This window comes from Colobus angolensis, unplaced genomic scaffold (assembly GCF_000951035.1).
Source record: "Colobus angolensis palliatus isolate OR3802 unplaced genomic scaffold, Cang.pa_1.0 Scaffold155, whole genome shotgun sequence".
Taxonomy (NCBI): Eukaryota; Metazoa; Chordata; class Mammalia; order Primates; family Cercopithecidae; genus Colobus; species Colobus angolensis.
This window is the reverse complement of record NW_012114655.1, coordinates 1,506,108-1,520,901: the sequence shown is the minus strand read 5'-3', so window position 1 is coordinate 1,520,901 and position 14,794 is coordinate 1,506,108. Positions and strand designations below refer to the sequence as shown.

The window sequence follows — 14,794 nt, the reverse complement described above, 5'->3', positions numbered from 1 at the left end:
TTTTGTAGCTTAGGTGTGCTGGAGATGGTTCATGTAATCATCTGGCCCAGGGTGCTTACAAAACTTTTGTCAAATACATTCCCCTTTGCAATTTTTGCCATATGTATATAATATATATAATGCATATATATTACACATACCCTCACCTCACTGTTCCAATATTTATTATTTTTATCTAAATCAACTTTTTGTTTATCAGATTTTTCACTGAGATAACCGTAGATTCATTTACATGCAGTTGTAAGAAACAGTACCAAGCGATTCCTCACACACTTTGCCCAGTTTCCCTAAATGTTCACATCTGGAAAAACTAAGGTGTAATATCACAAAGAGGACATTGTCATTGTTGCAGTCTATCTTATTCAGATTTCTCCAGTTTTACTTGTATGCACTTATGTATGTGAGTTAAGCTCTACACAATTTTACCACCTGTGTAGGTTCCTGTGTCCACCACCACAGAGACACCAAGCAGTGCCGACGCCACAGGGTCCCTTATGTTGCTCTTTCAAATCCATGCCCACTTTCCTCCCCGTCCCCCACCCCTACTTCCCTTTACCATAGCCCCTGGCAATCAGTAATCTATCCTCTATTTCTAAAATGTTGTATAAATGGAACCACGCACTGTGAAACCTTTGGGACTGGCTGCATTCACTCAGCACAATTCCCCTGAAGATGCATTCGAGCTGCGCGTATCAGCAGTTTGCTTCCTTTTAGTGCTGAGTAGTAGTCCATGGTATGGATGCACCACAGTGTGTTTAGCCATTCGTAGCTGAAGGACATCTGGGCTGATCTCAGTTTAGGACTATTACAAATAACGTGTCTATGAATATTCATGTGCAGGTTTTGTGTGAACATAAGTTTTCATTTCTCCAGGATAAATGCCCGAGAATGGGATTGCTAGGCCATATGGTAACTGCATGTTTAGTTTTATAAGAAACTGCCAAACTGTTTTCCAGAGGGGCTGTGCCATTTTGCATTCACACCAGCAACATATGGATGACTCAGTTTTTCCATATCCTCACCAGCATTAGGTGTTGTTGCTGATTTTTATTTTAGCCATTCTGATAGGTTTGATGATGACATTGAACGTCGTTTTACATCCTTCCTCACCATCTTCCATTATCTCAGGTGGAATGTCTGTTTATGTCTTTCGCCCATTTTCAAATTTTTTTCATATAAGTTTTGTGAGTTCTTTATACAGTCTATATACTAGTCCCTTATAGATACATAGTTTGCAAATATTTCCTCCTAGTCTGTAGCTTGTTTTTCATCCTTTTCGCGCACCAATATTTCACAGAGCAAATATTTTTAAGTTTTTAAATTTTAAGGGTGTCCAATTTATCAGTATTTCCTTATATGAATTGTGCTTTTACTAAGTCTAAGAACTCTGCCTAACCCCAGATCTTTAAATTCATTTTCTTTTAGAAGGTTTTCTAAAAGTTTTAGCGGTTAACACTTTACATTAAAGCCTGTGATTCATTTTAGACTAATTTTATGCAAGTTTGAGGTTTGTTTTTTGCCTATTGATGACCGATTACTCTGTTCGTTGAAAAGGTCATCGGTTGAATTGCTTCTTCTGTCGAACTACCTTTGCATCTTTGTCAAAAAATCAATTGAGCGTATTTGTGTAGATTTATTTCTGGGTTCTCTATTCTGTTCCATTGATCTATGCATCCATCTCACTGCCAATACCATACGGTCTCGATTACTGTAGCTATATAGTAAGCCTTCATATAGAACAGAGTGATTCTTTCCATTATTTCCTCCTTTGTCAGTATTGTTTTAGCTATTCAGTGTCTGTGATTTTCCATTAAATTTTAGAATAGGCTTATTTATGTTTACAAAAAACCTTGCTAAGATTTGACAGAAACCTCATTTAAACCTATAACTCAATTTGAAGAGAATGAATATCTTTACTATGTTGAGAATTTCAATTCATGAACATAATATGTCTCTCCATTTATTCAAGTCTTATTTGACTTCTTTTATCAACATTTTGTACTTTTCAGCATACAGCTCCTATATATGTTTTGTTAAATATATGCCTAAGTATTTCATTTTCTTTGGAGCAATTGTAAAGAATATTGTGCTTTAAATTTCAGTTTCTGCATATTTATTGTTAGTATTAATATATAGAAATCTGATTGATTTTTCCATGTTGCTTTTGTATCCCACAACTTTGCTGAACCCACTTAGTATTTTTAGAACTTTTTTGGTATATTCTTTGGGCTTTTCTGTGTAGATAATCGTGTCATGTGCATAAATCAACTTTTTTAATATTTTAAAATAAATTTTATATCACTGTCATAAACGCAACACTAGTGTCAACTATCATAAAGAGAATGTAATCCTAAAAATAAATATGATAAGGACAAAATATAATTAAACTCTAGTTAGATACAGTCATCTGCAGAGGGCCCTCAACCTTAGACTTTTTCTCTCTCTAAGGGAGAATAGCAAGTATAAAAATAGGTGTTAAAAACTTAGTGGCATCAGGCTTACTTGGAACATTCCCCAGGACAGACCATATACTAAGCCATAAAACAAGCCTCAGTAAATGTAAAATAATTAAAATCATACAAAGTATGTTTCAGATTACAATGGAATTAAATTAGAAATGATGAGAAGTCAAAATCTGGGAATTGCACAAATATGTGGAGATTAAACAATATGCTATTAAATAAATAACGAGTTAGAACACAAATTAGAAAATATTTTGAGATTAGTTAAAAACAACAGATCAAAACCTACGAGACGCAGCTAGAGCAGTGCTTACAGGAAAATTTATAACTATAAATGCCTACATTCAAAAAGATCTCAAATAAATATGCTAACCTTTCTCCTTGGCGAACTAGAAAAAGAGGAACAAAGCAAATCCGAAGCAAACAGGAGGAGGAAGGAAATAACAATTAGAGGATAAAGAAATGAAAGAGAAAAACAATGAAAAGAAATAAACCAAAAACCACTGGTTCTTTGAAAAGGTCAACAAAACTGACAAACTATTGGCTAGATTGAATGAGAAAAAAAGAGAGAAGTTTCAAACTTCTAAAATTAGGAATGGAAAAGGAGACATCACTACTGACCTTACACAAATTAGAAGGATTATTTAATTGGTCATGGGATTAAGAAAAAAAGATTATAAGAGAATACTATGAACTACACAGCAAATTAGATAACACTTAAAGAATTGACATCATACAAATTAGACAATTTGTGCATTAGTAAAATAATACTAATACCTGCAATTTAAAGGTATAAAGTTTGTTTAAATTAATGAGTTTTAAAATGAAACAAAAAACCTAATTGGTCATTTGGGAGGGTATTATAGAATCATTTCATTACTTTAAAACCTTCTAAATACAGAATATATCAAGCATTTTCCTTCCCTTTCATAGTCTTTCATATACACTGTGCCTCAGTATAATTAAATATTGTAGTTTATTTGAGAAAGTTTCTCTATAGACGCACTGCATGTAACAAATGAAGAAGGAAAGACAGAATTTGAATGTCACCATTTTGCTAACCACAATCACCTAGTAGATCATCAACAGTTAGATTCTGACCAAGTCTACATCTAACAATTTATTTAAAGGGCATAGGGGAACAAGTTAAATAACACCATTAGGAAACAACAAAGAAAATCCAGACTTCATAAAGCTCTGTAGGAGAAATGAATCTGTTTCTTCAACAAATCAATTTCAAAGGGAAAAAAGGCAGGGCAGGGGTAACCCATGGACTAAAAGATTGACATGTAACTGCAATTCATTGCAATGTATAGACTCCATTTTTCTGGATTCAAACAAAGTGCATTTTAACACTGTATAGTTGATACTAAGGAACCATTTAATTTTTTACATGTTATCATATAGTATTGTCATGTGTTTTAAAACACAATGCTTATCTTTCAAAAAATAAATCTAATCTAAAATTTAAAAAAAGAATTGACATCATGGAGACCAAGTTGATGTACAGAAACAAAAAGAAATGACATCAATCCTTCACAAACTCTTCTAGAAAACAGAGGAGGTGGGAACACTTACCAACTCATTCTATAGGACTGTTATTGCCCTGATACCAATGCTAGACAAAGATATTGTAAGAAATGGAAACTACAGACTAATAAAAATTGTTAACAAAACACTAGCAAACTAAACCCAGCAATGTATAAAAAGGATTATGCATCATGACCAAGTGTGATTTATGCCAGGAATGCAAGATTAGTTTAACATCCAAAAATCAATTAACATATAAATACATATGTAAAAATTGTTTTGGAAAAAATCCAATATTCGATCATGACAAAAAACCTTCAACAAACTAGGAACAGAAGGAAACTTCCTCAACAGAATAAAAAGGATATATATAAAACCAGTTAGTGTGATACTTACTGGAGAAAGACTAAATGCTTTATCTCTAAGATCAGGAAGAAACAAGAATATGCACTCTCATTACTTTTATTCCAGATTGTTTTAGAGATTCCAGCCAGAGAAATTGGTCAAGAAAAAGAACTAAAAGGCACCCATATTGGAAAGAAAGAAGTAAAATAGTCTTGATTCCCAGATAATATAATCTCATATATAGATAACTCCAGATAATTTACTAAAAAACAACTAAAATTAATAAATGAGTTCAGGAAAGTTATAAGATGCAAGATAAACATACAAAAGTCAACTGTATTTCTACACACTAACAAAAAGCAATGCCATAAATAAGAAAACAATCCCATTCACAATACCATCAAAAAAAATCAAATACTTTTTTTTTTTTTTTTTTTGAGACGGAGTCTCGCTCTGTCACCCAGGCTGGAGTGCAGTGGCCTGACCTCAGCTCACTGCAAGCTCCGCCTCCCAGGTTCACGCCATTCTCCTGCCTCAGCCTCCCGGGTAGCTGGGACTACAGGCGCCCACCACCTCGCCCCGCTAGTTTTTTGTATTTTTTAGTAGAGACGGGGTTTCACAGTGTTAGCCAGGATGGTCTCGATCTCCTGACCTCGTGATCCGCCCGTCTCGGCCTCCCAAAGTGCTGGGATTACAGGCTTGAGCCACCGCGCCCGGCCGAAAATCAAATACTTAAGAATAAATAAAACAAATGCAAGACTTGTAAACTGAAAGCTATAAAACGTTGCTAAAAGAAATTAAAGAAGATGTAATAAAATGAAAAGACATTTCACATTGATGGATGGGAAGACTTAAAATTGTTAAGATGGGATTAACACCTGAATTGGTCTAAAGACTCAACATAATTTCTATTAAAATCAAAGTTGCCTTTTAAGAAATAGATCCTAAAATTCATATGAAAATGTTAAGGGTCCAGAATAGTCAAACAATCTTAAAAAAGAGAACAAAGTTGAAGGACTCACAATTTTTAATTTCAAACTTACTACAAAGCTACAGCAATCAAAATAGTATAACACTAGTGTCAGGACAGACGTGTAGATCAACTAATAAAGTTAAGAGCATAAAAATAAGACCACATTTATGGTTGACTAGTTTTAGACAAAAGTACCCCAAAAGATTCAGTGGGAGAGAAACTATCTCTTGAACAACTGGTGTGGGGGTAATTAGATATCCACATGGAAAAAGATTAATTTGGACCCCTATCTCACATTACATACAAAAAGTAACTCAAAATGGATGACAGACCTAAATGTAAGCACTAAGAAAACATTAATAAATATTTGTGATGTCCAATTAGCCAATCACTTGTGAACAAGAGATAAAAGAAAAATATGATAAGCTGGACATAAACTTTTGCACACAGTAAAAATTGTGAAAAGACAATCCACAGAATGAGAGGAAATATTTGCAAACTATATGTTTGATAAGAGACTTTTATTCAGAGTACATAAAGAACCCTTACAACCCAATAATAAAAAGACAATCCAACTAAAAATTAGGCAAAGGATTTGAAGAGACATTTCTCCAAAGAAGATATACAAATGGCCAATAAACAGATGAAAAGATATTTACTATAACATTATTAGTCATTAGGAAAACCACAATGACACAGTCTCACACCCACCGGGATGCCTATAATCAAATAGGCCATAAATGTTGGTGAGGATATGGATATCTTGCAGTTACTTTGGAAAACAGTTTTTGAGTTCCTGAAAGTATTAAAAAGAGTTATCATCTGACACAGAAATGCCACTCCTAGGGACATATCCTAGAGAGATGAAAACATACATCCATGCAAAATTTGTACATGATTGTTCATAGGAACATTTTTCATAATAGCAAAAAAGTAGAAGCAATTCAAATGTTAATGTGTAAATGAATAAATAAAATGTGGTATATCCATACAAAGAAATATTATTCAGTCATAAAAATGAATGCATCACTGACACATGCTTAACTGAAAGAAGGTGGTCACAAAAGACCACATATTGTACGATTGCATTTATGCAAAATGTCCAGAAAAAGCAAATTTAGAGGAACAAAAAGCTAGATTAGTGATTACCAGGGCTGGAAGGAGGTGGAAATTGAGAGTGAGTATAAATGGGCATGACATTCTTCACCGAGTGACGGAAGTGTTCTAAAATTAAATATGAGGTGATTGTACAACTCTAAAAATACACTAACAGTCATTGAACTGTACACTTAAAACAGGTGATTGTGATGTTTTGTAATTTACCTCAATACAACATATTAAATGTCTAAAAATTAAAAATGAATTAGTGTCCAACTAGTCTTTCTCACTGACCTAATCAGAGTTCTAAAGGCAGTCAGCTTCGTGTTGCCTGATTCAATAACATATACCATCTAAAATAACTGTGTATAACAAAAGATATACATGCCACACTTTAAAACACAACTGCAGGATCTCGAGGAGCCACATTCAGATCTCACTGAGGCCAAACAAGAGGAGAAAAGATATTACCGGGGAGGGTGGATGCATGGGACAGTGGCCCCATGACACCACCACAGGTAGCAGCTGGATGGCCCTGCATTTTCTCCCACTGGGATAGAGAGGCTGTAAGTTAATTCACAGTTGGAAGTGAGATGAATAGATTATGTTAGCTGGGGCACATTGAAAATTGCACATATAAGAATCAGCTGAGCACAAATCAGAACGCTCATCAAGAAGAATGCTGTACCTGTGCATAAAAGGCGAATTCCACCCCGAAACACAGCGTCTCCTTGGGTGCTGGTAGCCACGTCTATACGTCACAGATAAGTTTTGTCTGGCCAGGCGACACTTTTCTAGGAGCTGTCCCTCTTCAAGACCACCTGCCTTCCCATTCTCATAGTAATGTCGGGAAATACCATCTCGTACCACCAATCCCCTCCGGGCCACACACGCCTGTTAATGTGGAGAGTTCCTCCCTGGCATTTTAGACTGGAAACGAAGACAATGCCAGGCCAGCGCCTCTCCAGAGACTAACTTTGGAACATGTCAAATGCCAGAGCTGAGGGCAGTTCTGTTTTTACCATGGGGATACCAGTACCTTCCAATAAATTCCCCTTTCTCCTGAATTTCAATTGTGTTTCGGCTCCACGTAACCAAGAATCCTAACTGATACTATGCAAGTTTAAATCGTTCTCTGCTTAAATTCTATCCATCAGCATCCCCATGATACATAAAACTTGGTTCCACTCAAAGGTGCACATTAGTCCCATCATTAGGGGGTTTTAGAGATAGCACCTTCTCTCAGCAAAAGTTGTCTCTACCCACCCACCTCACCCTTCCCATGACCAAGGTTAAGGTGATTCTGCTGGGAACACTAGACAAGCAAGCTGTTTGAGGATTACAGTAAAGGAAGCAGATCTCTGAACTAAGTCTGGGAAGTTAGAACACCTGTCCAAATCCCAGAAAAATAAACTCTTAAGTGGTGTTTATGGCTGTTACTATAAACCAACCAGATGCAAGGTGATACAAACTTTTGAAATCCCAAAGAAACAGAACAATGTGTTAAATGCTATGTTAAGAGCTTTTGCAAGATCCATTTCCATCCACTATTTATTTCACTTCGGTTTAATCACATTTTGATCGCAAAACCAGAAGCATGATGTAGTTGTCTTTATGAAAATCAGCTACTAGTATTCCTGAGAATTAAATTAACCAAGAGAATGGAGATACCACAAATTTACTATTTCCTTTTTTAAATAATGTATTTATTTAGTAAAATAGCTAGCTTACCAGGCTAGGCAAAGCTATCATCAAATCTCTAATTCATGTGTACTGGATCCCCACAACCTCCTTCCAGATACGGGAAGTTCAATAACCCAGTACCACTGGGGGAAGTCAAGGTCCTCACATACAATGTGTCTGATTTAAGAACAAAATAGTAAGATTACGTACTTGACTATATACTTAAGGTAAAATCTAGAACTAAAACAAACAGGTAAGCCATGAAGAATATTAAGAATTCTAATGGTCATTACGATAGGAATGACCATTACCATAGTGTTACTAAAACTGTGCTAGTAGTCATAATGATAATAAAAATGAAAAAAGTAACAACAGAAATAATAAAACCGTTTAGCCCAAAGATATGTAGAGTCAGGGATGTAACTGTGTTATGTACAGGAATTATAATTTTAACATTTATCATTGTATGGTACACCAGATTTGCATTTCCCTATCATTTTCCCTTATTTCTTCTCTGGTTGAATCAATGCCACATTGACTACCACAAGTGAAAGGCCATTAATTATGAGGACAGACATAACAAAGGCATGATACCTCTGTACACTCAGGGATGACATTCAGGGACGGAGGATAATATCTACACAAAAGAGATTTAAATGCGTCTTACCTAATATCTGAGAGGTCGCACTTGTTTCCAGCGATGGCCATGACAATGTTTTCCGGACCATGTTCTTTCAGCTCCTTGACCCATTTCTTCAAGGTATAAAATGAATCCTAAACCAACAGTATACACAAATCATTAGAAAAACCCATCAATATAATATTTCAACCAAGCAGAAACACAAGCCCAGTACAATTTAATGGAGAAAAATATTTTTAGGAGACTCATGCAGATTAACATATTACCTCTGTCTATGCACAGAAGTTAATGTTAGCTGAAATACACTTAAATAGACCATGTAAAGTTTTCTAAAATTAAAACTTGATCTAGTTAAGAAAACCATATCAGTGATTTTTCTCCTATAAATAATGTTAATTTAAAATGATAGCCTGGACTCCGCATGAATAAGAATAACAGGACTAAGTCAATGCTCATGCTTACACCAAGAAAGAATCATATATCTTTAGAGTCCTGTCTTCCTGTTGGCCCTTCACTCACAATTGTCCTCTAGAAAACAGGTCAAAGGCAACACACCACATTTAGGTAGAAGTGGTCAGGAACTTGTGGAAGGTAACAGTGATGGCTCATTAAACTGATAGTCTTATGTGCTGAGTCAACACTCCAGAGAAAAAAGGTAAATAATTCAACGTGCAGGAGTGGGAAAAAATGTAACCAAACTACTGCAGTTATTTGTTGATGGAAGTCTAAAACCTTCAACATTATAACTAAAAATATATTATATATACACAAACACACAGATTTCCTTACACGCACACAAATGTTATGCTTGGCATTTTAAGTAAGTAGTATGATTGAAACACGAACAAAAGTAAGTATTCTGTAATTATAAAGCATGCAGAAATTAAAAACGATTTTCCTTTTCTTTAAAAGCTGACATTCTGCAGAATAGTACTAGCAGGCATGGCTTTGCCTCTAAAGTCAATTTTAAGAATGAATGGTCATTGCTGTTTAATTTAGCAGATAAATATGGGATGCTTTGTTACATATACATGAAATAAACTCAATATATAGTGGCACGCTACTGGCAAGACGCAAGCAGTGACGTCTTTGCTTCAGTCTCTCTAAGTGAGAGAACCACCATAAATGACATCTAAATTCTGAAGGAGACATTCTTACCTGCTTGGTAATATCATACACGATAACAGCTGCAGCTGAGCCTCGATAGTACATGGGAGCCAATGAATGAAACTGTTTAAGAACAACGAACAGTTTTAGGCCAAAGTGAACAGACTTTATTCAATCCCAAATTAAACACAAAAGTTTTATCCTCCATCATCCCATAGGATCCCTAAATTCCTTCCCCATCTAATTTTTCCAGGGTTCATGTTATTCTTTATTTTATTTTATTTTTTTGAGATAGAGTTTCACTCTTGTCACTCAGACTAGAGTGCAATGGCATAATCTTGGCTCCACCTCCTGGGTTCAAGCGATTCTTGTGCCTTGACCTCCCAAGCAGCCAGGATTACAGGCATGCGCCACCACATCTGGATCATTTTTCTATTTCTATTAGAGACAGAGTTTCATCATGCTGGACAGGCTGGTCTCAAACTCCTGACCTCAGGTGATCCACCTGCCTCAGCCTCCCAAAGTGCTGGTATGACAGGTGTGAGCCACTACGCCTAGCCCCAGGGTTCATATTAAATAAGACATTTTCCTCCTCATCAACACATATATATACTTGCGGCTTACTGACCCTGAAATCTACTCTTGGGTAAAAGCCAAAAACAAATTTTATTTTAAATGTTACCATCTTGTGAATTTTCTTTTCTCTGCTCCTCATCATTTCTCTAATATGACTGACGGACCCAGGGCGATCTCATTAGAATGATGCAGCAGTAAAGGAAAGAAGTATGGCAAGGAGAGGGAAAGGGAACACTGGCAAAGACCACAGGACCCTTGCTGAGCCGCTAATGAAGACCAACCAGCAAGGGCAGCTTTGGCAGCAGCTGCCTCGGGTCTGGAGGGCTGCCACCTCTCCAACGCGGGGCTTCCTCACCTACCTAAGGTCCACAAGTGACAAGACAGCAGAGGAGCTCCATTCCAAAATGTTAACAGAGCAAGTGCCGCTGGTCACTAGCATCGTTCATTCCCAGACAGGAGAGCTCATTAGTCTCAGAATGCATACACTTTATGGATATTTTGGAGAAGGGTCCAGTCTTAATCTGCATATTTTTCTTTAAATTAAAAAGTATCCTGGAGGGGTCGAGTGTGGTGGCTCATGCCTGTAATCCCAACACTTGGGAGGCTGAGGCAGGAGGAACGCTAGAACCCGGGAGGCAGAGGTTGCAGTGAGGTAAGATTGCAAAACTGCACACCAGCCTGGAAGACAGAGTGAGACTCAATCTCAAAAAAAAAAAAGTATCCTGGACGGGTTTCGAAAGTCAGTAAGAAAAAGATGGCTTAATAGAAAAATGGACGAAGATATAGATATAGGTAAATCACAGAAGACGTAAATTGCCAATAAATATTTTAAAACATGTTCAATTAGAATTGGAGGAACACCAATAAATAAGGAGACACTTATAAATTGTTACATCGTAAAAAGATGTGTGATGTTCAGAGTTGGTGTAGGTTTCAGAAGGGAGGCACACATACTCTATACGGAATGTGCTGAGTATCTTCTTTCAAAGCAACTGTTGGCAACATAATCAAAAGTTGAAATGTGCATCCCATTTGACCCAGCAATTCCACTTAGAGGAATATATACTGGAGTGACCACCACACACAGGAAGACACATTCTTGTGCTGTATACGGGGGCAAACGGGAACTGACTCACGGTATAACGTTATGAACCGAATGTTTGTGTCTCCCCTAAAATCCATGTATTGAAACCCTCACTCCCAACGTGGTGGTATCAGGAGGTGGGGCCTTCGGGAGGTCATTAGGATTAGATGAAGTCACTGATGGAATTAGTCCCTTATATGCAGAGAAGGAGACCAGATCTCTCTTCCCTCCCCATCCTGCCCCTACGTGAGATACAGCAAGAAGGTGAGTATCTGCATACCAGAAAGGGGGCCCTCACAGGCACTGTACATGCCGGCACCTTGATCTTGGCCTTCCCAGCTCCCAAACAGTAAGAAATCAATGTGTGTTGTTTAAGTCACCCAGTCTATATTATTTTGTGCACAGATTAATACATACATGTATGCGATGATATTCTATAGCCATTAAAATGATGATTTTTATTTACAGGAAAAGATATCTTTGACATACTGTTAGATGAAAAATAGTCTCAAAACAGCACATATAGCATATAATGTATCATTTATTATGTGCTTAATGTATTATTATATGATAATATAATAGGGTAAAATGTCCGTGGGAGTATGTCTCTGTGTGCAGGAATAACACGAGGTTCCTCTAAATCTTAACAGGTGGGATTTCCAGTGATTTTAAATTTTCCTTATAAGCATCTGTATAGCATAATTTTTTACAATGAGTTTTCAGTAATATGGTTTTTAAGTTTTGAACAAAGCAGCTGTTTTTATTGGGCAGCGGGGAGAGACCAGGGAGGAAGGAGAAGTGGATCCTGAAGCTTTACTTGCAAGCAACAAAACCCTAACTCATTATTTTCTTTCCCACGAAACTCATCATTGGATCAATACTTGCCAGATTGAAATCATGGTATTTGGAAATAATCTGAGTCCCCAGGTTTCCCTGTCACTGCACTGAGGAATGCCGGTGAGGCACTCACAAGAGTGTGGAACGGAAGTGGGCCAGCCTCCCTGCCTCCGGTCCCTCCATGCAGGTCTCCATCCTGAAGAGAAAGGACTCTGGAGCCTCCGCGGGTTTCAGAGAAGGGAGAAGGTTGGACGAAGCTCAGGGTGAACCAAGGAGTTCACAGCTGAACTGTCCGGTGGCCAAAGATGCCGAAGGGTGGGCTCCATCCACTGCCCCCATTCCAGAACGCACTTGGGGACAGCGACATTTGTCACATGCATGCCTTTCCATACTCACTGACTGCCCAACACTGTGTTTGCATTAATTATTAGGCATCCATAAATCTATTTTTAACCCACCATTTGGCAACCTACTCCTTACACTTAAAAAACAAAATCAGAATTCCTGCCGAAAGGGAGGAAAAAGTAAGAATTTTTTGAAGGCCGGGCGCGGTGGCTCAAGCCTGTAATCCCAGCACTTTGGGAGGCCGAGACGGGCGGATCACGAGGTCAGGAGATCGAGACCATCCTGGCTAACACGGTGAAACCCCGTCTCTACTAAAAGTACAAAAAACTAGCCGGGCGAGGTGGCGGGCGCCTGTAGTCCCAGCTACTCCGGAGGCTGAGGCAGGAGAATGGTGTAAACCCGGGAGGCAGAGCTTGCAGTGAGCTGAGATCCGGCCACTGCACTCCAGCCTGGGAGACAGAGCCAGACTCCGTCTCAAAAAAAAAAAAGAATTTTTTGAAACTTTCCTACTTTTCAAAGGGCAAGGACTGCAGATATAGTCTCTTTTTACCCCAATTATCCAAAATGCCCATTTTTTTTCAAAATAGTCTCCATATAAGAGTGGTTCACATAAACACACAAAGTAGCAGTCAATACAAACTTTATTTCCCAAAAGTAAAGACATTCATAGATTCAAGCTCAAAGAGGAGCACACTGCGGGTGTCTTCTAAGACAGAGAGAGTTCATTTTAGGCTAAAACACCATGAACTGAATCTAAAACGGTCACTGGTGTGGAGGTCTCATGAATTATTGAAGAGATCTTGGTATATAAAGCATTACTCATTCTTTCCTTCCTCCAAATGGAATCACTTTGAAATAAATCTGTTGGTGAAGCCACTTAACTGACTTTATTGCTGGGGACTTGAGGGTTTTAATGAGTTAGAAGTTCACGTCTCAGTTCCAAAACCCAATAATGCACTGACCAAAGGGTGATCTTGGTGGAGGACAAAAACGATAAATCACTTCTAGTCTACAACGTATATGCTTTTCTCCCTTACAAATATAAAACAAAAGCACCACAATCAGCCTCAGTACTCAACATGACATAATTCAATTCCTGTGGGGTTAGAATTAAGACTGATGGAATGCTCACATAAAAAGATTCTTCTAGAAATAAAGTTCACAGTCACAGGAGGCTGATAAAGCTTTATTTTTACATCTTACCTTGAAAGGTTATTCGAAAATTAGCACAACAGATGCCAATTCAAAATCCCTTCTTCTCTGACTACCCAACAAAACATCTAGAAGACCAAATCAAAATGTTGAGAAAATTTTCAGATGTCATTCAATTATTTAGGAACAGCACAGGGAACTGTGAAAACCCAGTGTGTCTCCTCAAAAGAAATAGCTGTGTATGCCCTTAGTGTGTGTGATTATTTGTTTTCTAATTGCTGGAGGTCCCTATGGTGGGGGAGAAGGGAATGGTCTTCTTCAAGCTCTTAGAGCTTCTCAGACTGCTCAGCTTTCACAGATGGACACTAACCCTGCCCCACCTCCAGCAGCTGGCAGAAAATAAATGAACATGACCTTTCTGGAAAGCAGCTGGACAACGTGTTTCAAGAATCTTGCAAATGTTCAGATACTTTGATTTGACAGTTCTGCCTCCTAAGGGAATAATCAGAGATGGTTACAAAGTAACCAGAATTCATTTGAGAATTATCAATGACGCTGAAAAATTGTAATCAATCTCTATGTCTAACAATTAAGGAATGGACACATCAATTTTGGCTTAGCCATATGATGGAATATCCAGCAGCAATTAGACTTCGGTGTTTGTAAAATATCAAATGGCACATGAGGCAAGACAGCCTAGTGTGGTATTTTCCTGAGGGTCTTCTGCAGAACACTAGACCACCTGGAGGTGGCCAGGAAAAAAGGTTTCCTGGCCAAATAAGTTTGAGAAACACCATATATTGGCCGGGCGCGGTGGCTCAAGCCTGTAATCCCAGCACTTTGGGAGGCCGAGACGGGCAGAGAGGTCAGGAGATCGAGACCATCCTGGCTAACACGGTGAAACCCCGTCTCTACTAAAAATACAAAAACTAGCTGGGCGAGGTGGCGGGCGCCTGTAGTCT

At 37.8% G+C, this 14,794-nt stretch overlaps 1 protein-coding gene across 1 annotated transcript in view; it reads right to left on the bottom strand.

Moving 5' to 3' along the window:
* The window catches only part of RAB31 (RAB31, member RAS oncogene family), a 94,751-nt gene that overhangs the window by 36,335 nt on the left and 43,622 nt on the right, over positions 1 to 14,794 (bottom strand). Inside the window, exons 4-5 of the mRNA XM_011936654.1 lie at positions 9,890 to 9,961; positions 8,759 to 8,865 (exon numbers count right to left, since the gene is read on the bottom strand). Of these exons, the coding sequence (XP_011792044.1) occupies positions 8,759 to 8,865; positions 9,890 to 9,961 (179 nt within the window). The remainder of the gene's footprint in view (positions 1 to 8,758; positions 8,866 to 9,889; positions 9,962 to 14,794) is intronic.